This window comes from Ylistrum balloti, unplaced genomic scaffold (assembly GCF_031769215.1).
Source record: "Ylistrum balloti isolate Yb309-2 unplaced genomic scaffold, AGI_CSIRO_Ybal_v1 Utg369802, whole genome shotgun sequence".
Classification (NCBI taxonomy): Eukaryota; Metazoa; Mollusca; class Bivalvia; order Pectinida; family Pectinidae; genus Ylistrum; species Ylistrum balloti.
Window position 1 is genome coordinate 701,638 of NW_026781979.1, and position 27,869 is coordinate 729,506.

The window sequence follows — 27,869 nt, forward strand, 5'->3', positions numbered from 1 at the left end:
TTTGGTCGATCAAGCTCAAAATTCATACCCTGCATCCTTACCAAAAGTGCTTGCTTGGGATTGCTTTTCAGATCCGAACGTCAAAGGGCAAGGTCATTGGAAATATAAATAGAAAATTTGTTTGATCAACCTCAAATTTCATACAGTGCTTTTTATCAAAAGTGCTTGCTTGGTATTACTTTTCAGGTTCAAAGTTCAAGGCCAATGTTACTTTAAATAGGAAAGGTATTGATGACACTTAAAAAGACTCAACAAACTTCAGGACAGTCTGTAAATTAGGACCCAGTTTAACCAGTAGTCAACATATGAGTCTGTGCAGAGTAAAAAAAAAACTGAATATAGTGACCGAATTCACCTGTAAATTTGTATCCCTGGTTTATGAATACTCTCCTGAATAATAGTAAACTTGCCAACAGTATGGTGCAAAGTTTGCATTTGGTTTTAATGTATTTGTACTACAATACTTCTTATCTGAATATATTGCATGTTATGCATTTGATTTTGTTTTTAGCTTTGCTGACTGAAGGGATACCATGACATCTGTCATCTATCAACATTTACTATATATTGCAACTATTCATGAATGATGTTAATCAAATTTGGTTTGAAGCATCCTTATGTAAAGTTTAACCAATGTTGGGTCCCACCCCAGGACCGATTATTTCTTTGAAGCATCATGTTTCCATCCCATAACTTAATAGCATTACTAAACATCGTGGGATTAACAACTGACCTCTGTCCCTAACCCTAGGGAATTTGAAGCTGTATCTGTGGGTTGTGAGGCTCATCAGGGGAAGTTTTTGCATTATTTACTTAGATTTCCAGATGAGGGGTACAGGCCCTCTGGGCCTTTTGTTTATAAAAACCCTCTTGAGGAAATAGAAATCAAATCCTCAAAATACTTTTTTAACATCATATATAGTGTTTGGTCAATATTTGGAGATATCTATGGGAATATTGATTTTACCCTTTAAAGTAAACTTATGCTATTTCCTAACTCTTTACTGTATGTCACAGAAACTGCAAGATAACACATGCACTGCAAATGACATTTACTTCCTTGCTTTTACATCTATTTTAACATGTATAGCAAATGCTCATCTTCACATTACAAATATTGATACATATACACTGTACATGGAAATTATTGCAAATTAACATTTTCATATCTTTAACTCTTTAAAATATCATAATTAAAATAAAAACGTTATGTTGTATTTATAAGGAAAATCTATCCTCAGGATTCAGTTCCCTTCGACACTATGCTTTGATCTGCAAGTTTACTCGTCGCATCTTAAACAACTCGATAAGTTATATAAATGAAATAAATACAATAAATATCTATGGCTATTGGTCCATTAAACTAATCTCAAGAAAGCTTGCTGGGCAGGAATTATTGATACTTTCAATAAGTTTTACAATAAAATTGTCCAGTTCCACTTGAATAAATTACATGCACGCTATCAAAAGTTTGTACAACCAGTTTTAAAAGAGATATGATATTACGAGCTAAATTTTGTTTCATTAATAGAAACACTGATTAACGAACTTCTTTATCTGAAAATTTTATTTTTTATATTGATTGGATGAGAACAATTCAACAAGTATAAAGTCTTATACACAGCACTTCAGAGAACTGGCAATTCTTCTGTCCAGAACGAAATTCTCTCTGCAAAGACATGTTCTTTTGTTGAAATCACGTCGTCCAAGTTGAGGTATGTCCTTCTGGTGCTGTCATAATATGGCCAGACCATGGAACCATTTGAGAATGGGTTTCTGGAAAAAAGTAAAGAGTTTGTTTTTAATGGGACTTTTGCGCCCCATTGAATACAACATGACGAGCAAGTATGTCACAGTTTGAGGGCCTAACAACAGTCTTGTCACTTTGGCCAACGCTTAAGACCAAAAGGTAATTGTCAAGAGAAATACAAGGCAGAGAAATCTTTCAACCTGAGAGAAAAAAATAAAGATCACAACTTCAGTAGCCTCTCGTCGACTGCTGATCACTCTATTTAAGTCGGCTTATATAACAAGTTAAAATATTCATACGTAAGTTATTTGTAGATCGATATTGAATGAAGGTAGTGATTCAAATCGGTAGTCATTTCGGTTTCGAAGCACAAAGGTATTGCAAGAAAAGTTTGGCACATCTTAATGATACTTACGATGTCTCGATCGATGGAACGTGTAAGGACCTTCGAATATATTGCTTAATAAATCAGGTACCAGTATCTTGTTAAAAAAGTCTAGATTCACTTGACGTGGAAAAGCGTGATGTATCTAGAAGCCTGTATGTTTCTGATCTAGTAGATTAAGATGAAGCAGATAACCGATTCCAAAATATCTTGGAGAATTCTGTTCATTTCGTAAACCAATCATGGGAGAGACCGGAGCGCGAGGCCTTGAATGAAGCTTTCAATACTGTCTCAAGTTCGTTTTTTTATAGATATTAACTCTTGCCTTGCATTATATCATGATTAAGGGTACATGCATGTTTTCATTCATCCATAATAAGCATGGTGTTTGGACTTACGTATGCGGTCTTGTAAATACAAAACAACGAGTATATCGATTGTCAACCAAGTACCAAATCATCATTGTAGCAAAACGACGAAAAAGAATGTATTCAACGCATGATCCGTATGTCAATTTTGGTTTATTTTTTACGTACAGGTTTATTCGGTTTGATTTCATGCAAAGAGGAAAGAGGGACAAGATGGACGTTTAATGAAACAAAAAGTCTCGTCGCTACTGCGTAACTCTGAATTTTTTTTTTTTTGTCTAAACGCGCGCTTGACACATGTGGGTACCTCGCATACGTAGGGAAGCCATCCTTGGACAACCATAGCTGTTGATGGCATGTTCAAACACAATATAAAAGCTGAAACCGAACATCTCATTCCTTTAATCCATACGTGGAAATATTGCAATACTTTCGAATATAAACTAATACTGTCAAGAAAAAACAATGAGGACTTAAAATCAAATTAAATTGATTGTTTTGTGCTAAAGAATATCTTACCCAGTTTTAGCGAAATTGGCCCAGTATTGTTGCACATGTGTAGACAAATTCAGATCTGCATCAGAGACGTTAATTCGTTGCGCCAATTGCTGAATTCCGAAGAGGTATATGTTATCAGATGCATGGGGAGTTCCCTCGAACCACTGTGGATATGGTCCATTCCCTTTCATGGCAGGATTTCGTCGGTTGAATATGTACTGGAAAGTGCTGGTTATGTTATTCCCGTCAGAGTGAATATCAAGAGCTTCTACAGACGGGACCACGAAAAAAGCGTCCCCAAATAAATCGGCCATTTTATTTCCTTCTGCTTCGGGATCATTATCTCTGTATTCGTCACAGATTTTCTTTTCAGTTGTTCTGTTTTTAACTATATTTTTAAAAAGTGCACTTACAGCAGCGGGGGCCAAAACGTCACACACAACATTGTTTGGTACTCCTTTTTCTGGATCGAAATGAAAAACTTGTGAGAAATTTTGGAGATATTTTTGGATGAGAATTGAACCCTCTCGGTTGACATTCCCTGCAATATAATCAAGAGATCGGAAGAACTTATAAGATTCTGAAGATCTATTCTTCATTAGGACAGATGGGACATCCGGCAACAATTCTCCGTCAACTACAGGGGAGATAACTGGACCAAAAGAAAATGGAATTACGGACGCCGGGGTTGAGGCATTGATCTGGGCGTTCAAAATCTGTTCCGCTGTTTTGGTTTTGAGACATTTCAAAAAGGTTGACGAATTGACGGAAGTGAAGCGACATCCAACAGTTTCTCCAAAGGCAGCAGTGAAAAATAGAGGTTGATGAGCAATACTTACAAACGAAGGCGCGGCCCCACTTTGAGCTATAGCCCTGTGGAAGAGTCCTTTGTTTTGGGGAATTATGGATTGTAAACCAACACTAAATCCACCTGCGGATTCACCAAATATCGTTACAGAATTGGGATTGCCCCCAAACGCTTGTATATTATTCTGTAACCACTTCAGTGCTAATTGCTGGTCCAAAAGGCCATTGTTACCAGGTAGGACTTTATCGTAGGTGCTGAGGAAGCCCAAAACACCCAAGCGATAATTAATGGTGACAACCACCACTTCGCCACGCACAGCGAGATACGACCCATCAAACATGGCGGCGTCTCCTTTGATGTACCCACCACCGTGTATCCAAACCATGACTGTCCTGCTACCATGTATGTTGGTTGGGACATATACATTCAGGGTCAAACAATTTTCAGAGATGCTCTGACGTTTACTCCCTGTAACGCCCTGAATACACGCTGGACCGTAAGCTGTTGCGTCACGGATGCCCACCCAAGGGCCATAATCCACTGGTTTGGCGAACCGGAGGTCGTCAATTGGTGGTTTTGCGTATGGAATGTTCCTGAACTGATAAACTGTGGTGTTATTGACCTGAGTGACGAGACTCCGCAGTTGTCCAGAGGGAGTTGTGATGATTTTTGTGTTTTGTCCAGTTATTTTAGCTACCAGGACATATGCAACGAATAACTGTGCTAAAACTTGCAACATACTGAGAAATTCTAGAAAAAAAAAGAGAAAAATGTTTATGATATTATCAACTTTAATTATTTTCCATCAATTATGAATCAAGTCATATTTACTGTATAAATCACTCTTATTGTTCAGGATGGGACCTCGCGAGGGTTCTTACTGTAGTAAGAAACCGGAGAAGAACAAGGTGGTCGGACAGCTGAACCCTATATCTTTTTACGTCAGATAGAACCAAGTGTGTCTAGATGAAAGTGCACCATTGCTGCAGCTCCCGACCACCCAATGTTATAATATGGTGTTTTAGAATTCATCTCTCTCATTCAGCAATTTGAATGTTATAATGTGATATATAATTTCCTGTATGAACGATTCATAACAAACCAGGTTTGACTGCCATTTATAGAAATTTCATGACAAAAGTGTCTCAAAACGCCCCTGTCCTGTCAAGATAGGGGTTTCAACAAAAGAGGGTATTTTTAAATTGGCAAGCACGAGACTAGAAATGTTCACAAAGAGCGGACCCATACAATGAAATAACATAATTTTTCATCTATGTATGATGCCACTGAAGTGTTTGTCTAAAACCGATGTTTAGAATGTCTTAAGTTTTAAGGTGGTTGACGTCGAAATCACAAATAGGTAAGTAATTTACTTTTCTCTCAAACTTTTCGATTATCAAATATTGGAGGTTGTAGAGAGATTTGACACTTTAAATGTGTGTGAAAATTGATGACGCAAGTGATATTTGTAAACCCGATTAACTGCACTGTAGTACATGGTACCTGGAATATGTATGACGTGGCGACGTTATCTTGGTGTGGCAAAGTAGGACTATGACAAGATGTTACATACAGCGATAACATGATCCTAAAGTGAACGTTGACGTATACAGAATAAACGCACGTGCAAGCTGCAAAATACGTGTAACAGAATGTATTTGTAAAGTTTGAGAGAAGCGCATATCACAATTATCAGGTGAAATATGCATATGTATATCCTTAACATGTCCTGAATGAAAGCGAACAAAATTTCTATTAGATGAAAATTATGTCATTCTTATACTTACCTTGTGTATAACCGACTGTCCACTGATATATCGTACGTTCTATGATGTCCTGCACTCAGTGTGACTTGGTGTCTGATTGTAGACCTTAACGATAACATACATTTGTCGCTGAACATGTACCATGTACCCACATGAGATTTTAAATCTAGATTGAGGGATTCATTTATATTGTTGTTTCGGACAAATGTCTTTGTGTATCATCTTTTTTTTTATTAAAACTACCACCTGACTATTATCATATGTATTATCAATCACATGTCATCAGCTAAATAACTATTATTTATACTCAAATGCAGCTCTGTATTACGACCACCTGTCATTATCTACAACCTTTATTAGTGATATCTTCTCATATAACTTGAGTAAATTTTATTGATAATCGTTTTGCTACTGGCGTATCTATTAATGTCATATATTCGGAGATAGATATGTAAGTCAAAGTGCTTTTGAAGCGGTTTCGTAAATGAACATGACAATAACTCTAAAAAAATCCCCAGTGAAATATAGCTTTGAGAAGATTGGCAGTGTTTGGCGTTTAACAACTATAGTTCCTGATGTTGGCACGCTGTCTTGATAATTTTCGGAATTTCTAGCATCCAGAATGATACTCTGTCCCGAAAAACCTGTGTAGAAGAGGCTGGTTCGAAGCTTATATTATAAAAGTGTCTGTCCCTCTCGTTAAATGTATGCCATGTGGGTAGAGTGCCGTCATTTGGATTTCTGAAACAAAATTGACGAGTTGAATAACATTTTTCAACTTTAAGCAATGTTGTATTAACTATTCTTTCAATAATGCGTACAAAAAAAATTATGACGTGTTATTTGGATTAAGATCATGTGCAGTCGTAATCTAGCTGTTGATTTACATTGAAATCGTATAACTAAAATAAGAGGATAACGTAAGAAATCTTAGTCCAAAATCAAAAATCTATGAAACAAGGGCTACATATGTTACTCTGACGATCTGCCAACAGACAAGTGGTATACCAACGGGGACTAACTGTGACCCTATGTCGCCTGACTTGTTTTTATTTCCAAACAAGTTACAAAGACCTTGCGAAGTCTTTCATTTTCCCTTTCAGTTGAGTTAAAAAACAAGGAAACGACAGACTCTTTTACTTGCATAGTAAGCGGGATATTTTTTTTATTTCTGGATAGCAACACCCTGCATCCCCAATCTATGGTGTTTATGTGTTGCAGTTGATTCGATATTCAATGGCCTGTTCCCAATATCACAATTTTCGTGCAAGATGTCGTCAACTGACAGACAAATTCACATCAGAGGGGTCCGTTGTTGCAGACTTACATTTTGAGAACACGACATTAATTACTTGGATCGACCAATATTTACACGTTGGATGTCGTCGTTGAAGCAGAAGACGTTTACTCTTTTGGAACACTTGGTCTTATTCTCTTGTACTTTTTAGGAGTCTTAGTGTAAAAATGGTTTTGTTCATTTTGCCCTTGTTTTATTGCAATTGAGTTCGGATTATGACTATGTTTATTGTTTTCGTTTTTGGTGATATCATGGAAAAGGAAATTCAGTTCATTATAAATCTCCTCCGACTCTTTATCTTGAACATTCAAATATCACAGAAAATGTGAAAGAATTTAATATCTTAATTCACTATATAATCTGTGCTTATACTGTTATGTTTACTTTACTTTTTTAATAAATGTTGTATTTGTTGTTAAATTAACATGTTGCTAGATTCCGTAATAAAACTGTACACATTGATTAGAGGCAAGTACATTGCGACATTTAGGTTGTATTTCCTAATATGTTTTCGTATATACATAAGCTACATTTCTTTAATTCTCAGAGTTTTCTTACCCATATTTTGCAAAGTTTGTCCAATGTGTTATGATATTCTTGGATAAAATCAATTTTTTTTTCACTCGATCCCCAGGTCCCCTGAAATAAGAACGATTTTTCGGCAGAGTGCGGAGTACCAGTGAACCATTCTGGTAGATTCGAGTCTTCTTTCGACGTATAATGATGTGAAAATAGGTACTGGTAGCTATGTGCTATTACATTGCCCTTCGAATGCACAGCAAGCCATTGAACCACGGGAACATTGAAAAATAGATCACCGTATAAATCAAGCATTTTATTTGCCCAGGATTCATCGTCAGAACCGCGATATTTCTCACAGATCGCTTGCTCCAGAACTCGCTTATGTAGACAAGTTGGGAACAGATCTTTCACCAAACCAGGGATTAAATAACCACCCACAATATCTGGTGGCAAGCCATCCATGGGGTTGAAATTAAAAGTTTTCGATAACGGGCCAGAGAAAATATCGTAGAACATCGATCCCTCTTTGTCTGTTCCACCGGCGAGAAAATCTATAGAACGGAAAAGTTGAAATGGTTTAGATGTTATATCACTCAGCATTTCTTCAGGGTAGCTTGTAAAGAGATCCCCATCCAAAACTGCACCAAACATCAGTTCGTACCGTGCTCTGTCACCTCTGTGCCACGGCATAGCTTCTTGTGCTGTCAAAATAGCCTCTGTTGAGGTTTCATTGATACAACTTACCAACACTTTCGTGTAAGGCACGTTAGTATCATTCTTACAACCCAGTAATTCCCCAAGTTTTTCTACGTAGAACAAGGGATCATACACAAAGGCGATATATGAATTCGCCAATCCACCTTGTGCAATCACTCTTTGAAACAAGTTCGTGTTACGAGGAATGAGAGAATGGAGAGAAACGCTAGCCCCTCCTGAAGATGTGCCAAATAATGTGATCGAGTCAGAATTACCGCCGAATGATGCGATGTTGTCTTTGATCCATCTTAAGGCAAGGTGTTGATCCCAGAGCCCAAGATTTCCTGGGAGATCTTCGTTACCCGTACTCAGGAATCCTAGCACTCCAAGCCGGTAGTTTATTGTCACCACAATTACTTCTCCATATAGGGCAATAGATGATCCGTTGTACAGTGAACCATAACTGCTATAAAATCCTCCTCCGTGAATCCATACCATTACACTTTTTCTTATCTTAAATGATATGTCTCCAGGAACATAAATGTTCAATGCTAAACAGTCTTCAGAGATATCTGTATTTGGTATCTTCTGTATGCATGCTGGTCCAAAACTGGTGGCATCTAAAATGCCATTCCAAGGATCAATGGTTTCTGTTTTTCGAAATCGGAATTTTCCTGTTGGAGGTTTAGCGTATGGAATTCCCCTGAACTCTACTATCTGCTTATTACCAATGTTTTTTGTTAATCCCTCGATAAGACCAAGGTTTGTTTTGACGATAGGTACTGACTTGCTTTTCAAGTTGATCGCCGTAATCAAAGTCAACATCATCAAAACCTGTTTCGTGTACATCTGTAGATGTTGGAAATCAGAAATATCGTTCGTAAATGTATGATAAATTAAGTTAATATACGTTAATGAAAAATGACAAATTGTCTTGATTACATTTTTGCCAGCGAAATATAGAGATACATCACAGATCAATGAAAAGCTTTTCTCTTATTGGTCTTGAATCATAAAAAAAATAATTGAAAATATGAAGTTCTCTTTCAAACTGATTAAAATGTAACGTTGAGGACATTAACGTTCTTCATGATATTACATTCCATGCGATTCAAGAGTTTTGAACTAGAAAAGTCTTGCAGAAGGGTAGCCTTACAAAATCTCATCAAACTGGGCTGTTCATGTGAAAACCATGTTACTAATAAATATACATTTATATACTTGTATTTTTCCCATATGATACACTAACATTACAAAGAGAAAAATAAAATTAGTACAAAGGGAGAATGGAAGTGATTTTTCTCCTTTATTTCATTTGTATTCTTCAACTTCAAAGTAAAACAATTTTACCCAAATGTTTTGTCTAAATTATGAAACCCCTTATGATTTCCTTCAGCAATCCCCAAAAGAGGTAATGTGTAGAAAAGTGTTTTCAGAGTTGTCGCACAGGTGTTACACAATCTATGAATTAGATAGGATATCACGTGTTTCACGTGTGTAAGGTAGCATATACCCTTAAGATATGATAACATTGTGGATCGTTTTATATATGATGTATTAATACTTTATGGTAGCAAATCAATTAGAACATGCCAAAGTCATGCATAAGTCACATATTACACAAATATTGTCAGCTAGGTTACAAAGATATCGAATAAAATACCAGATTACCTTTCCAAAGTTTGTCGTAGCACTATCACTTATCGTAGCATTCCTTACCGTACTGTAACTGGGAGACCACAGCTGGTAGATCCTAGATATATTACTATCTTGTGTTGATATGGCACGCCGTTATGATACCTGACTTCAGCATTTCAGATATCAATAGCATGCTAGCTTTGATGATATGTTGTAATGATTACAGATAGCTTTAATAATGCGCTAAAACTCATAGCAGAATGTTCAGTTAAACTCAAACATTCACCAGAAAAAAAAACATGTTACACAATAGCAAATTTTATTAAACTCGTTGAAATAATTCACCTTTGAAGAAATATAAAGAGCTGTATTTTGGCGAGTGTGAAGAAAGACAAAAATGACGAGTCTATACACAAGCAAGGTATTTATTTATATTTAGAAAAATATTTTAATAATGAATGTGAAACATTTGCCGCAATATACATACCCCTAAAAATTAGGGGTTAACTTTAATTATGTAGTAGTCAGCACAGACTTATTTATGTAAGAAACTGCAGGCTTACTTTAAGATTAGGCTTATTTCCGAGTGCTTTGGTATCCCATTTAATCGTCTGCAGACTCATCCTGATGTGCTGTGTCTGGAAATACCGCATGCGCGTTTGTCAAAACCGTCGTTCTATTCGTAGTCATTTCCTACTGATACGTCCAACAGGTTGGCATGTGGATATTTAACTTAGCAGCAAAACGGAAGAGTTCTACAGATTAAAGTTTATTTTCCCACGATGGCGCTAGCTCCTAATTCTAAAAGTGATGGGATATACTTATTCCAAAACCTCATTCTGTCCTCGGCCACGTGACTTCCTGTTGACGGGGTTACGCTGATATTCAGAAATTCAGCTGTGATTGGGTTGTAGGTAGGCCAAATAGGAAGCCCCTGGCCATTGGGATTGCTGTATAATTAAAAAAAGACGTTGCATCAAATTAATGACATTTCATTCAATATTGTTGATATCAATGGAAATGTCCATATATATATCTCATTTCTTAGATTTGCTTGAATGGTGTTTTGAAATAAAGAATGATTATACTCAAATAATCACTAATTTTCATGTGACGGTGTCAACATGAAATTACACCGTATAAACCGTATGCAATTCGAAACTGGCAGTAAATATATAAAGCGTATTAGGAACACTGGAATTCAGCACAGACAAAATCGAAAACATATTCTGTAATATTGAAGACGTTCCTGGTCATATGGCAGGAACAATATCATTTAATACATGTAATGACACCATGTTAAGACTATTCATTGATCATTAAGCTTACCCATGTTTGGCAAAGTTGGTCCAATAGGAAACAACCATGTCTGCTAAAGCTCTGTTATTTGCTGTATTGTTCAATGCAGTTCCCGGTCCAATTTGGCCGAATAAGAAAGGTAATTCGGCTCCATGCCATGCTCCTGTGAAATATACTGGTAATACATATGACCCTGCGATGGCTCCATGTCCTGAAAAAATATACTGGAATGTGTTTTTGCCTGGGGAGATGCTAGTTGCTGAGTGAGAGTTAAGCGCACTTACTGTTGCTGAAAGAAACGTGTAGTCAGTGAACAAATTCAACACATTTTTACTCTGCTCTAGAGTATCCGTACTGCTGTACATGTCAAAAATAGCACGTGACACATGTTCATTGTTATTATAGAATAGTTCAGCAAGTTTTGGTGCAATTTCGTCACGTAGCACGACAGTAGGTATCTCAAGTGTGGTGTTGAATCGATACTTTTCTTGAAGACGATTAGCGACAATGGTTGCTGCTATCCCCCCATCGTTGCTTGATGTACCGAATATGATGTCTAGTGATTTAAAGAATTTGTATTCTTCTGATGAGAAATTTGAAAGTAGTGCGCCTGGCATTTCTTTTATCAGAACGCCATCAATAACTGGCATAAATTCAAGATTATAGTCACCTCCATAAAAAGAAGAGTTCAAACTATTTTGTGCCTCTATTATTTCATAGAAGGTTTTCCCTCTCAGACACCGTACAAGTGTATCCGTGTCTGTCCCCTGCGTACAGTTGATTACACGACCGTATTCTGATGTGATGGGTTTTGGATCTTGTCGTACTGCTATTTTGGAGTCCAGTCCTCCACTCTCGGAAATTACTCGTGTAAATAAGCCTCTGTTTATAGGCATCATGGCATGGAGGCCAACACTAAAAGCCCCCGCTGATTGCCCAAATATTGTAATACTGTTGGGGTCACCACCAAAAGATGCAATGTTTTGTTTCACCCATTGAAATGCTAGTCTCTGGTCCCAAAGACCAAAGTTTCCAGGCATTCCATCGTCGCTAGTGCTGAGAAAGCCTAGTGCTCCAAGACGGTAATTCAGCGTAACAATTATTACATCCCCTCTAGTTACGAGACGTGTTGAATCAAAATATGAAGCTTGTCCCAATAAGAAGGCACCCCCATGAACCCATATCATGACGCTCTTTCTGTCTTGTGGTAGTACTGTGCTCGGTGTATAGACGTTAAGCTGTAAACAGTCTTCAGAAAAGTTGGGATTTGGCAGTTTAGGAATTAGATTTTTAATACGGTCTTTATCTTGAAGACATGAAGGTCCAAAAACTGTTGCATCGAAAATATCTGTCCATATTTGGTGTGGTACCGGTTTCTGCAGCCTTAGATCTCCTACTGGTGGTTTCGCATAAGGGATATTTCTGTACTGATACACTGTTTCACCTTCATACGGAACACCTATTCCTCTAATGGGCCCCGACGGGGTGTGCACAATTCTATAATCAGTGCAGAGAATATCATCGACAAAACCAGAAACAAACAGAAGTGTGAACATACAAAGTTTCATTGTCGTTATTTCTGAAATAAACAAGAAACAATTTATAATTAAACAATAATATCAGGACAGTTAGTATAAGGCTCGATTTCACATCGCCTAATATGATATAAATCTTAACAGCTAAGCAATGCAGTCGTATTGATAACTTAATGGTCTCTAATTCAAATCCAAATTATATATCTCGTAAAAACATTCCATGTGCTCAATTTGTTTTTGAAAAGGTATTCGATTTCAAATGAATAGATTAACAATTTGAATCCTCTTGAAAACACGTTGTAAGCGACAATTTCGCATACGATTATACAAAGATTCCGGGATTTGCATGTAGATGTTGTTACAAAGTAGACATTTCATGTGATTTCGATAAGCGTGCCTGCAATGATATATAGCACTTTTGAATATATGTCAACATGTGAAAATTGTACAAAAGATACACCAGACATACCTGAACTGCACGTGATGAAGTCTTAAAAGATTCTAAGTTAGTAAAGGTCCAACATATACTTTCCAGTCTAGAAACATTGTTCTGTCGTCAAACTATGAAGCCTCTTAGTACCGCCCCTACATATCACTGTTGTTTAGTGGAGTGTGTTGTTAAGGGTCTTGAATAACCATTCTTTTGTTATATTCAGACCGTGTTTATGTATGATTCGACAACTCATGTGCTCGTTAAAATGCAGCTCAAAAATTAAAGACCTCTGTGACAAAACTTATCTGTCGATTTCAATCACAGAGTGACTTGGCATCTTTGATATATCAACATTCCTTTCCTACTATTCAACCCTACAATTCGTTTATGTTGGCCATTGGAATATGTTATGCTCCAAACGATATACCTACATTTAAAGATTAAATTATATGATAAAGAATATTAGAAAGTTAGTCTGACATCCTGGGGCTGTTTTGGTGGGTTCCGTTAGACGGACGAAGTTACTAGTGGCATCATATGATGATTTATATGAACAAGTAACACTGCTCCAAAAATCTCCAAGCTCCTGTGTATCAAATATACTTTATAGTTATTGTATACGCAACAACAAGAATTTTTTAAGTCCTATCTAAATGGACAATGAAAGAAATAAAAGAAATGATTTGGTCAATATACTGTATTAATTTAATTTCTACAATGTTCACAACGGGTCTTGAAAGCGAACGAAGAAATCGCAAAATATATTGTCATACAAAGTCAAATACACATTTTTATTGCCACTTCAATATTGCAAATTAAAAATGCCTTGATTAAGAAACAATTGATCACTATTGAATTCTGCAGATATTTGCATATGAGAAACCCAATGGCAAACATGTCTATCAAAATACGTTTCGTTTTGATAAAAAAAAAATCAGAACAAATCTGATTGTCACACTTAAATCTGGACTCATGTTTATACTACCTCGAAAAATCGAAGTATTGAACTTTTTTTCTAATCATCAATTAGAGGATTATTGATAATTACTGATATAGCGAAACGACCTATTACACGGCATTCATTCCGCATTCCTCTATATTAATATGGAAAGGAAAGATAATGATAAGGTTGAAGTAGTCATGGTTACACAAGACGAAGCCCATGGATTATGGCTACCCAACAACTATGCCTCAATATTCTCGGCGGAAGCACGAGTTATCTACCTCGCACTTGAATATATTCAAACAAACAAAGTAAAGAGAGCTGATATCTATTCAGACTCTCTTTCTGTAGTAGAAAATCTTAGCAATAGAAATATCGAAAATATTTTCATATGTAATACATTAATACTAAATCATGGACTTGCCTCAAACTTTCGTATTGTTTTTGCTGGGTTCCTTGGCACATGGGAATACCAGGAAATGAAAAAGCAGCTCGTGCCGCAAAGGCAGCTTTATCGCTGCCATCTTCATTTTACTGATTTCAAACCATCTATCAAACAATTTAACAGATCTGTGGCAGGATGAATGGAATCAATATGCCGATAATAAATTGCATTACTTAAAACCTTTCATAGGTAAACGGTCTCCATGCTATAGTAACAATCACTGAGACGAAGTTGTCCTTGCTACCTTTCTAGATTTCGATATTTCTTTCGATCAGTGTTGGTTTTCCTCAGTCGCCTCCTATGGTTAACTTGAAATTAGGTTCCTTAGCAACACCGACGAGCCTGGAAAGACGAAACAGCTGTATGATGCAGCAAATATCTGGTTCTAGTTTAATTCTAAATTTGAATGGAAAACTTGTATTATGTGCAACTTACAAGGAATACTTTACGGACAATCTAAGTTGGCGATAATGTTTTCACTTACGTGACATTTTCCGGAGACATGAACGTAGTTAAAGTTATTGGACTGCATACAACGAAGAAAAATGAACAATGCTTGCTATTTAGGAATACGTCATATTAACTGATACTGATACAAAACTGCTTCACAACTAATTTCTTGGTGCTATGGATACATAGGTAGCAGGAAACAATAAATTTGCATTTTCCCTGAAATTATTGGTCATTGTTTGAGATATACAGGTATAGCAGTTTGGTTATGAAAAAACAAATCATTACATGTATATAGATTTATAAACTGCATAACAATTACATCAATAATGGAGAGATAAAATTTGTGTAAATCAAAAATTTCCTCTGATTTCTGACATATGATTGTCATGGTTACCTTCTGACAAAATGTGAAAAATGCAAAGATACTGCTAATTCCAACCTAACACTACATTTAATAGAAGAAATTTAATTATATACACTTCAAATCTTAAAATCAACAACACTGTCATGGTAAAAATAAAAAAAGTAGTTACATTTCAGCAAATTCCAACTCGGAAATCCTTCATAACATGGCCACATGTAAACACTATGAAAATTTTACTTCCTGTAAAGCTGGTTTTTGGTGCGTAGACACAGATTCGAGACTGCCCAAATAGAAATGTCAAACACAAAGCTAAAATATAATTCTGAAAAAGATGAAACCCCACATTGTCCACCTCAACATGACAAGACCAATTAAGCAAGGATTTATTTTTTAAATTTTAATTAAATCCTTTATAATGGGGTAATCTAATGAACAAAAAGTCCCCCAAGGCCACACTGTGTACTGCTACCATAAGCTAATGAGGAAAAAGGTAACAATACACACTACACGACAATTCAAAATGGCCCAGTTCGATGCGAAGCGAGAAGCGACCGTAGAACTCAGTATAAGTTCATAAATTCATCACCCAATGAAATCGACAAAAGCAAGATTCAATGCTTAAATAAAATAATATGTATAAGCAATATGCCTACATTTGAATGAAATAGCTAACTTGTACCATCCGTCTTCAAATTGTCTGAGATAATTAACAAAAGAAGACTTCATTAAGCAGCCATATGGTAACCAAGTGTACACAAAGTTTCAAGGACATTGATCGCCGTAGGGGATTGTTAATTCATTTCTCGATGAGTGCGTTAGCTGATTGGCGGAGGTGGTTTGGGATGTTTGCTCGTTTCCGAAATCTTTTGTCAAATTCATCCCGTAAGTGTTCGATAGAAGACGAATTGGGGCTATATAGAGGCCATTCAAAAGATGAGTTTCAAAAAAGTCTCTAGAAACTCTGACAACATGTGTCCTAGCGTTATCATACTGAAAGGTCAAATGGTGCCTTATGGTAAAATGCACAATATGAGGCCTCATGATCTCATAACGATAACGTGCAGCCGTTAATTTTTCCATTAATGATTACTATACGAGTCTTTGTTCCATGAAAAATTCCTCCACAAACCATAACCGATCCGCCTTCAAATCTGATTACATGTGACGTCAGCAATCACATACGACGTGCTTGACGTTGAGGTGTCAGTGGCAAACCAACACACTAGCGACGTGGATGTAAATTTGCCTCTAACAGTCAATTTCTCACAGTTTTGCATGGATTCGGCGATTTCCATTACAAATACTACTTTGGGCCGTTTATGTCCATTCAAGCAAGTGGGAAAGCCTAATGAACATATCTTGAGGTCGCGACGTTACACGTGGACGTCCTGATCTCGGTCGGACATCAATCCTTCCCACGGCGCTGAGACGTTAAGCTAGCCGACTTATAGTTGATTTCTAAACGCCGAATTCAGTAGAGACTTGCTGCTGAGTGCTTCCTCTCATGCGCATTGTAAGAGACCATCTTTATCATGTTGGGATAGCCATGGCATATTTGTAAACACAATTATTGTTTGCAGATGTACCGGCGATCACGCGTCTTGGTGATAGTCAGACACTAGTTTGAATGGAAAAGAATGGATGCAATTGTGCAATCACGGTATAATGGTAATTCAGGCGCACCGGATGTGGACACATTTTTTTTTGTCACGGATGACGGAGTTTTACCTATATTGGGGTATTTAGTAAGGTGCCCTACTATTTTATACTAATTATACGGCTATGAATATTCAATCCAAAATATTCTACAATTGGTATAATCATTTCAATGCAACGAAATATGTAAACTATGATCTTTTAATACATGATATCAAGTCTTCAAAATGGAAAAATTTGATCAAATCAATTAATCAACTGGACGCATCGTGTTTATGTTTAATAGCATTAGGGTTTTCTTACATTCCTTTTAAGCTTGGTAGACGTTGCGGTTATCACTGGGGACTAAGTTAAATAAACAATCTACCAAAAGCCAGACTGAGGGTTTCAACCTTTTACAATGTTTATCTCGGAATTTTCTTGACCCTTACTACGAACCTGACATCTGTTACTCGGCCTTTGACACAGAGAGAACAAGACTGAAGTGATCAAAACAGGAAAGAATTCACTATCTATTGGTGGATTACCAGCAATGCATTTTGATTTGTACATTGTATGTAGAGCGCATCGACATCTATTGTGCAACGTCTACTAAAACGAAAACATATTTTGAGAAATTTGACATATATCAATATTATCACTTTTCCGATAGCTCATCTTTGGAATTTGTCGATATCACAATAAAAAAACAAAGTAGTTATCGACTTTTTCCAAAGGTAACGGTAAACGTTTACTCTATCTTCATCTAAAATAGTATTGCACAATCAAACAAAAAGGCTTAATTCATCGGTGTATCTACTGTATAAGTTTTTCGATGATGTAAATATTGCATATTTATAACAGTTATTGTGGAATGAGACACTCCGTTTGGTAACATAAGTCGCACACTTGATTTATTGAGTTTGGCGTGCAAGATATTTCAAAATATTGCTAGTGATGTTCCAACTCTAAACCATCTTGTGTGTGTATGCTTTTGTCTTTCTTTTATAATACGTATTATTATTATGTACGGTTTATATACACCATATGATTTATCACATAACCAAGAAAGTTTTAATGCGTTATAGTAGAAAATGAAACACAAGTGAATATATAACACAAATATGAAAATAAATATCACTTATTTATTATCCAAGCTTTAAACAAAACAGACTTTGTACAATATCAGTCTCAAGATTTATGATACAGATCAATGATTAAGAATATAAACCAACAAGTTCGATTAAATATTGCAAAGTCGTAGACACCGTCAACGTTCATCAATGGCATCAATAACTCAATGAGTGTAGCGTTACATGCTCTTAATCCAGAAAACCAAGGTCTCTTCCAGCGAGTTATAGCGGAAAGCGGACCTCTTGCGATGAATTTAGAGCCAAAGAAAGTTTCAAGAGGATGTGACATTTTCCTTAATTGCATTTATAAGAATGGTGTCATTGTTAATTCAGTTGCACTAGTGCAATGTTTGAGGGGAAAGTCGTCGTTCGCGGAAATTCTACAAGAGATATTAAATTTTGAATTTTAAATTCCCGATGGCCCTGTAGTCGATGGGGACCTTATAACTTCTTTTTCAGAGTACACAATGGCCAATATTTCCTCACCAGGCTCTCAGTTTTTTCGATCTTTAGACGTTATGTTTGGCAATACAGATTCAGAAGGTTCGCTTCAACTAGATATCAGTATGGATACCTTAGAACAAAATCATAATTTCAATACTTCATTTGGTATACCAACTAGAATTCTCTGTAATGTTCTTTCGACATTATATGCGAAGGAATTTTTCAATGGAATAAAGTCTGTTGCTGACGCCATTTGCCAAGCATATAGAAAAAACAAAAATGACATACAACAGAGCAGAAGTATAACCAGTATGTACACAGATGGATTAATGGTAGCACCTACAGTCAAAACGCTTAACTGTCATTCAACCCCTGATTGACAATGGGGATGAAAATTTTTTAGATTATGTTTGTCAAAGTACCAAATAATTGGAATCAGCGCCCCCTGTGGTTCATTGGAGTGGATCATGCTGCTGAAATACCGTATTTGTTCAAGTAAGCTGGGGTTCAACCGCAGGATCAATTATTGTCATCGATCATGATCACATATTGGACCAATTTCGCTAAGACTGGGTATGTTGTATGCAATTTTTTTTTAAATTAAAACGTTTTGAAATAAAAATGAATAAAGCTATATGCTGTTAATCCCCGTTGAAATTTTAACAAACAATAAAAAAACGATATCTTAATACAAACTTGATACAAGTGAATTGATCGCGTCAAAAACTGTCGGTTCCATTGTTAGAAAAATATTAGTCTTAATGTAAATCGACCTTTCAGTGAATTAATTCTTTTCAGAACCCGGAAATCCGTTTTGTATAACGCACTATTTATATCCGCTTTTTGAGTTTACATTTCACCTTGGCTTTTAGTTTTGGAGACTCTTTGCTGATTACAAGACGAAGCCTATGGATAATGGTGGGAAATTTTGTAAACGGAGTAAATTTAATAATTTCAAAAAGTTTTGTTTTTTTTAGTAATGGTATAAAAACACGATGATCGCTCAGCAGAGGTATAAACACGGATATCGGTATTACATATTAATGCCACTTAAAGGCGATAATGATCATCAGCGATTATGCAGAACGTAAATATTCATAATTGAAATAATATAGAACAGCGTTCTTTTTGCTTTCTATAAATGAAATATTTCAATGTCAGATTCTGAAAAGAACTTTTAGCGAAACGTTAGGAAAAGCCGGCCTGATGTTATGCCATGTTTTAAAGAGGAAATTAGTTGTAATTGTGTAAAAGCGAAAGATGTAAATGACTGATATTGTTATATTACAATATTATCAGACTATCGGAACAGTACTACGATGTCATTTCATAACATTGCCAACAAAATCGTAATCGATCATAGTTTTAAAAATAGTATGTTAAGGTATGCTGTTTACTCTAATGTATTTATGTTAACGTCTTCAAAGAAATTGAAAAAAAAATATTATCCCGTAAAAAACTGAAAACGAAAAAATTGGTTTTGAAAACGACTTTCCCATGAAAAAAGACCAAAACATGTAAGATTTGGGGACAGCCATGCATGATATTATGCATTTCAATTGTATTAATGTGATACGTATTTATATTTATTTTGCTATAAAAGTGAATTATTTGAACAAAATGTTTTATTCAAATTGTCAAAATTTGTATCAGTAGTTCATGAGTACATATCTAGAGGTGTGATCCTGGTAGTAAAAGTAATATAAAGTAAAAATGAAAATAATTTAATCGAATTGTATCCAATAAAAGCTGAAGGAATGAACTACCTGAACGACAAGAAATAATAAATCATAGTTACATTTCATTACATATACAGTAGATAGATGGACGATTGTACTGTAAATAATCAATACAAAATGAAATTCAAGACAATATTACATGAACAGCCAGAAGTTACTCCTTAGTATTTTTAATAAACATTTAATGACCTACAAATATTTAATCAACACAACAATCATGAATGCAGAAAGATGTCCGTATATTTTATCATATGAGTATGTTAAAAAAAAAATTAAAAAAAAAAAAAACAAAAAAAAAAAACAAAAAAAACTCACACACAATGGGAAACGTCTTCCATACCAGCCTTGATCTAAATTAATTACTTAAGTTTTGCATCTTACAGATCACCGGACGGTCCAGGTCTTCCGCATTGGCCGAGATACGACGCAATCGCTGGATTCTATCAATGCCTTGACAGCACTATATTACCATATCATCACGTGACGCTGGATAGGGTTCAGTTCTGGAACCAGTACCTTCCGTCACTGATGAAAAATATTTACAGAGTCGTATAATCACATTTTACCTATCATTGTAACAATGCTCCGATGTCAACGTTTTCATAATAACAGTTTCTCCTATCATTACTTCATGATACATCAATCATATTTGTTTTTCACGTCATCAATTTTTCGACAAGATTGCATGATGATTCGAAATCGAATAACAGGCAAAATATATATAGAATATTTCTATCAAAAGGTAAGATATCTAAAGATAATCAAATGTATGACACATTTAAAAACATTTGAAAGGAAGATTTAACACATAATCAGGTGTTAAACAAGGCTAATGCGAAGTTGCTCATGAGAAAAACTGACGTCTCCTATACCTCATACACATTTACACACGCATGTACAGTACAAGTACATTACTTTCAGCTTATATAAAGATTCATCATCATAGAAATTCATTGGCAGAACAAAAGTCCATGCTAATTTGTCACTCGGCTATTGCTACCAAAACAAGTGTTTAGTACACTTACAGTAATTTATTCATTTAAAACACTTGTGAAACTACTCAAAATGCCAATTTAATTACACGTAATATTCAGCACTTATGCTCAACTAGAATCTCTAATGTTATTCAGAGTCTGTAAGTTTTTGGTTTGGTTGATACATCCTGGCTCTTTATATTAAGTCATATACAAATTAAACGACGCAACATTGAAACCATGCGCATTCTTAAGAATTTGTTTATTTGTTGTCCACTGCAATCAGAACAACCTTGAAGAAGAATGCTTATTTCCAATGGGATTAGTACTGGGTTGTCGTATCTATAAGGAGAATAAACAGTGTAGTTATTTATTGTTAAATATAAGACATTTTGTAAAGTATCAATTTAATGTAATTAAGCTGAGCTATCAGAATTCGAAATTACTACTGATTTTTTTAAGTTGAAGAATATATCAATCATGTTTTAATGCGGTAAATTCGACTGTAGAATATTTTATAGAGTCTCGTCCTGACAATATCGTCACGATTCCTCCATAGTTTATCGTGTCCTGAAGAATTAATAACGCCAGTCCTGATATTATGTACATGCTCACAAATAGACATATAATGTGAATTAATTCGTTTTGACTATTCTGTATCTGATTTTAAATTTCTGTTGAAAGTTGCTATTCGCGCGAGATTTATCGCAGAAGGTAAACTTTTCAGATATATCCTGTTACTAAATTATGATCGGTTTCAGCTTTAAGATTTCAGAATGTGTTATATATTTTCTGTGGTCCAAAGCAAGTTCCGCTCAGTTGCTTTTGTCACTAAATACATGATCCTTGTTATTATTAATTTCATGGTGAGTGACCCTTACAGGATTGAAGATATGTAAACTTATCTTTCATTTGAAAGTTATGTCCATTGGTGATACATTGAAAAATGATACAGGACTGTTTCGCTGGCATATCGCAATAATTCTTTGTTCTGTCTGACGGTGTCGGACGTTTGGCTCTGTTTATGATAATGTCGGACGTGAGGTTTCTGTGCCAACGATATGAAAACACTTACCGATAACTGTATAAATGAAGAGAGACAGAGGATTGGGGACTTAATACTTTAATTGTTATTTTATATTATATATATATATATATTTATATTTGATGCAGTTCAAGCTAACGTATAGAGTAAATGTTACCATGAAATTAACACATTTCAAGATATATGTCGCGTAATCGCTTATGCATGACGATGCAATGGTTTTCCTGTTAGCAATTCATATTAGTTTCATAGTTTCTATTTTCTTGAAAATCACCGCTGTGCACACTATGAGCTCTAATTACATTTATTTCGTAATCAACACCAACGTTCAAACTGAAATATGTTTTCTTTATAATTAAGTTGATCTCCCAATAGGTTACTACATTTGTGTTGCACAGTTACGCTCTAAGAAAAGGCTCCATATTACTTATATATGTATGGCATTACTTATACATTGTAGATATACTTACATTCATGTAGCCTTCTTATCAATGCATATTACAGTATTAAATAAATTGCGTATATATCATACTATCATTACCAATAGCCTGTATGAAATAAATAAAGAATTGTATGTTTATGAAAATATGGCCGAAACGTTTCGTGAAGATGTCATTTGCAAATAATTAGTAGTGAACGGTATCACACACGGTGTGTTCTATGCTCGTTGTTATGCCTGTTGGACAATCATGTGCTAGCTATAAGATCAGCGAATGACAACGAATGACATTGTCTATTGTAATTGTGATCAGGCATCAATACTAACTTTATCAAAAACACGCCAAATTCATATATATATATATATATATATATTGTTAAGACCTAAAGACTTTCAGTTTTCTTTACTTTGGTAGATAAAAATTCCCATTCGTTTGTTGGCCGGTGTGGTATCACTCAGGATTAAGATAAGTATACAACACATGAAAAGCAAGGCTGGTGGTTCCAACATTAGATAATGTTTATCACGGGCTTTATCCATTACTTTACCCTTCCTACCAACCCAATACCTCTCATTTGTTCTCTGGCATTGGATAAGACTGGACTGACCACCACAGGTAGGACCTCTATGAGCTTATAATAATCATTTTGACCTGCAATATGCATTACATGTCAAATCTTAAGTATTTTACACGGTGGTACTTTTACATCAGAGTTGTAACTATATCTGGTAAGTCACATGTTATGAAATGTTTCATTTTAAGAGAAATTCCACCCATAGTAAGTGTGAAAAAGACACACACATTTAGAGTTGTATACATTAGAGCTAAACAATTCATTAAACTGCATAATGCAACTGTTTCATCCGTGTAGACTGGTCAATGATGCTAAGAGCCTATATTTTGAAGCTTAGAAGGCGAATGAGGAAAATCGATAAAGAAAGTCAAAATCTAAATGGGGAGTTCACTAACCACAATAAATATCGTAACTTGCATACATCCGATAATTTGGGAATAACGTCAGGTCCATGTGTTTATTATAAAGTAAAATGTGCCATGCAGATTACGGCAAACCTCAGGGACAAAAAGTTTGTTTCTTTATATACGTTAAGAATAGCTATTTTTAGCGATATTTATTATCAAAAGAATGATTCGAAATATGAACAAATAGTTAAACATATGAATTATCTCCTTGTGTAGAAAATCATTTTCAATTTTTTATATGAATTTTGCCTCAGGTAGATTAGCATGCCACCGTCCTATTACAATAATACTTAACGGCCATTAAAATAATGGTACTAAAATTACAACTTTCGCATTGTATTGTAACGTCACGATAACCATGTCTGCAGTATCTTCTTTCAGTTGTTCGTCTTATTGGATTTACTCTTTAAACAGAGGATTTGGTCATTACAAGCGGAAACTTAATAACTATTTTAAAAATGTTTTGGTAATGCAATATGAATAATAAAAGTTTTTCCTGAATACAGATATCTAAAGCGATCCATTGAATTTGCCAGTAGGTTACGTCTAAACCTTTTTATCTAAGGTATATCATATATATGTTTTTATTAATAACAGGCGTAATATTAATAACTGGAATTCATTTTTATTTCAGATTGTTAATAAAAATGATTAATAAACCGGTCACGTTGTTACTAGTGCTGGTTTGTGCGGGTTTTACAACTGGTGTGACTTACAAGACGGTAAGAACACCATCTGGACCTGTCAGGGGCATCGCCGTACAGAACAGAGACCAATTCGTATATCAGTACCGAAATATTCCTTACGCTAAACCCCCTGTCGGGGATCTAAGACTGAAAAAGCCAGTTCCAATTGGTAGTTGGACAACTGTCCGTGATGCCAGTTCGTTTGGACCGTCATGCATGCAAGACCCACAATATGTTCCCCAAATACTTGAGAACAAGGATATGTCTGAAGACTGTCTTCAGTTGAATGTTTATACCCCAAACACTGCTTCCCCACAAAACATGAAGAGCGTGATGATCTGGATACACGGAGGTGGATATGTTCTTGGACAAGCGACCATTTATGACGCATCGTCTCTTACAAATGTAGGAGATGTTATTGTCGTTACTGTGAATTACAGACTAGGTCTTCTAGGGTTTCTGAGTACAATGGACGATGCCTCACTAGGAAATTATGGTTTATGGGACCAGCGACTTGCAATTCAATGGGTAAAGCAAAACATTGCTGCATTTGGTGGGAACCCAGACTCCATTACACTCTTCGGAGAATCAGCTGGCTCAATGAGTGTAGCGTTACAAGCTCTTAACCCACAAAACCAAGGTCTGTTCCAACGAGTTATAGGGGAAAGCGGACCTGCTAATTCTCCTCTGGCAATGAGTTTAGAGCCAAAGAAAGTTTCAAGAGGATATGGCATTTTCCTGAATTGCATTAATGAGATTGATGTCAATGTTAATTCATTTGCACTTGTGCAATGTTTGAGGGGGAAATCGTCCGCAGAAATCCTTCAGGCGCAATCAAATTTTGATGACGACAAATATAGAGGTTATAAAATTTCCCTTCGAGATGCCCCTGTAGTCGATGGGGACTTTATCACTGCTTTTCCAGAGGACACAATGGCCAATATTTCCTCACCAGGCTCTCAGTTTTTTCGATCTTTAGACGTTATGTTTGGCAATACAGATTCAGAAGGTTCGCTTCTCCTAGATATCAGTATGGATACCTTAGAACAAAATTATAATTTCAATACTTCAGTTGGTATACCAACTAGGATTCTCTGTGATGTTCTTTCGCCATTATTTGCGAAGGAACTTTTCAATGGAATGAAGCCTGTTGCTGACGCCATTTGTCAAATGTATATAAATGATAACGACAGACAGCAGAGCAGAAGCATTATTAATATGTACACAGATGGAGTGATGGTAGCACCTACAGTCAAAACGCTTAACTGTCATTCAACCCCTGGATTGACAATGGGCAGGAATACGTTTCAATTTATGTTTACCAAAGTACAATATTTTGAGGTATCTCGACCTTCGTGGTTCATAGGGTCAAGTCATGGCTCTGAACTAATGTATTTGTTTTCCTATGGTGATGCTCACCCACAGGATCCATTGCTCTCTTTGACCATGATGACTTACTGGGCCAATTTTGCGAAAAATGGGTATGTAATATGTTTATTCCATCTAGATTTCCTTCATTCTCTTTTAATTTTCCAAAGTCGACTCCTAGGCTTAGCATTAAAGCATGATCGATCAATATGTTTAATTTGTAGACATGAATGTGCTAAATTTACAAAAAAAATAAGTACATTAAACTTTAGAAAATACATTGAGGTGTATCCAATATCAGGCTATATCTGAATCATTTACTCAATGTTGCATTTCACAGATCCCCGAATGGTCCTGGTCTTCCTCATTGGCCGAGATATGATGCAGTTGCTGGGCTGTATCAGCACTTGGACAGCAATATATCACCACAATATCATGTAACGCTGGATAGGATTCAGTTTTGGAACCAGTACCTTCCGTCATTGATGAAGAATACTCAGAGTGTCGTAGGATAAACACATCAGTCATCGCATTGATGTTTTGATATCCGTGTTTTCTGAATAAAAGTTTTCTTTATTACCACTTACATTCTAAGTGTTATAATTACTGAATTTAGAATATTGGTTGTTTGTTAATTCTTGAAATGAATTTCCTTTTTTCGAAATGAAATATCTCTTGATTACCTTCCCTTTATATAATCGCCATTTTGATTTCCTCCTTTTGGGATTATGATACTTTGTTGTTCATATTGAATCATTTGAAAAATAAGAACAATAATGAAATCATAGTGGCCTATTTTCACCATTAAACCCACACATCGTGGTCATGTTTTCCACAGGAAAACAAAACAGCTGTCTAATTCTATCTTAGAAAGGTGTTTTTCCACTTTCATATCTACATATTAATACTGTCGATAACATTTCTTGAAGCAAAAAGCTCGCATAACAAGAGAACGTTTACATTTCAGTTTAAAATGGGGTATTGTGGCGTACAGGGTGGAAAAACAAATATTCTTACAGAAGAAATGTTTTTTTAGAAGAAAGTGTTGAAAATTAATCAATAGCTCTCTGGAGTTCATCTAAACCCTCATACTATTAAGTCAACTTCTTGAATCAACAGTATCACCATAAGATTGTATCCAAGATTTACCAGTACCAAGAACGGTGGCTTGTGGTTTTGACAAAGGCTTGATTGAAAAGCAAGACACACCAGCAATAAAACGATGTTTATATGGATTCTTTTGAAGATTATACAAAAACATACGATGGATAACACTTTTTCATAATTTAGAGTGAGGTAGAGTAGAGCCAAACAATGAATTAAACTGCATCATACATCTGTTTCGTCCTTTTAGGACTCGTTAGTGATACCAAGGGCCTAAATTTTGAAGCCTAGCTTCGGAATCCAATTCAAACGGGGAGGTCTATATCCGTATCTTTAGCAGGCAATATAAATGATCGTAATGCCGAACCATGATTAGTCAGTATTTCGTTTTACGTCTATAGGACGCCTTATCTGCAGGCACATAAGAAAACCTTTCATGCAAATCTGGAAGTGCGGATTTAACAAGAGGATCGAGAAAACTGACCTGGATTTTGTTTTCATTTCAGATTTCAAGCTTCACATTCTTTCATGAAAAAAGAACTAAATTGATTTAACCCACTCAGAAAGTGTATCCAACGTAGCATATATTTCGTTTCACTTATTCTCTGGCATAGCTTTCAACAGAATCCATAGATATGTTTAAATTCAAATACTAATTAACGGAGGGGGTTTCACAATATTATAATAATAATAATAGACTTTATTTAAAGAGGACAATACATGTTTAGCCAAAGGCTAATCTACCACATGGTTCTCAAGTTAGTAACATATTACATTCGTTAGTAAATGTATCACATGATATCACAATCAGATGCTAAAATACATACAAAATTATAATAGTGAAAGACATTATAACATATCACAGTCAGTATTAATCAAGATTATCAAAGATAGCACAAACACATATTTGTGCTAATTTGATTTGTCAATTAAATGGCTTTAAGTCGTATATACATATATGCTAACATAGCAAAAAGTAAAATTACCAGGATATACGCTAATATAGCATAGATCAAAAAAGGAAAATTTGCATTAAAAAGAACAGTTAAGAATTCCAAAAATAATGAACTAGTTGGTCTCTAAATGAATTAAAATATTGAATGTCTTTTAACAGACTGGG

At 35.5% G+C, this 27,869-nt stretch overlaps 3 protein-coding genes across 3 annotated transcripts; 1 reads left to right on the forward strand and 2 right to left on the reverse strand.

Moving 5' to 3' along the window:
* Window positions 1-1,628: 1,628 nt before the first annotated feature.
* On the reverse strand, window positions 1,629-8,915 carry LOC132544573 (cholinesterase-like). Its single transcript, XM_060208191.1, has 3 exons — window positions 7,550-8,915; window positions 3,023-4,559; window positions 1,629-1,776 (listed from the first exon to the last, which is right to left on the reverse strand). The coding sequence occupies exons 1-3, from the start codon at window positions 8,913-8,915 to the stop codon at window positions 1,629-1,631; spliced, it is 3,051 nt and encodes a 1,016-aa protein (XP_060064174.1).
* A 1,582-nt stretch (window positions 8,916-10,497) lies between these two features.
* Window positions 10,498-12,595, reverse strand: LOC132544575 (acetylcholinesterase-like). The gene is made up of 2 exons (XM_060208193.1): window positions 11,058-12,595; window positions 10,498-10,678 (listed from the first exon to the last, which is right to left on the reverse strand). The coding sequence occupies exons 1-2, from the start codon at window positions 12,593-12,595 to the stop codon at window positions 10,498-10,500; spliced, it is 1,719 nt and encodes a 572-aa protein (XP_060064176.1).
* Window positions 12,596-23,125: 10,530 nt separating this feature from the next.
* Window positions 23,126-26,160, forward strand: LOC132544576 (acetylcholinesterase-like). Its single transcript, XM_060208194.1, has 3 exons — window positions 23,126-23,225; window positions 24,270-25,758; window positions 25,986-26,160. Exons 1-3 carry the CDS (start codon window positions 23,126-23,128, stop codon window positions 26,158-26,160), a joined length of 1,764 nt encoding a protein of 587 aa, XP_060064177.1.
* The last annotated feature ends 1,709 nt before the right edge of the window (window positions 26,161-27,869 follow it).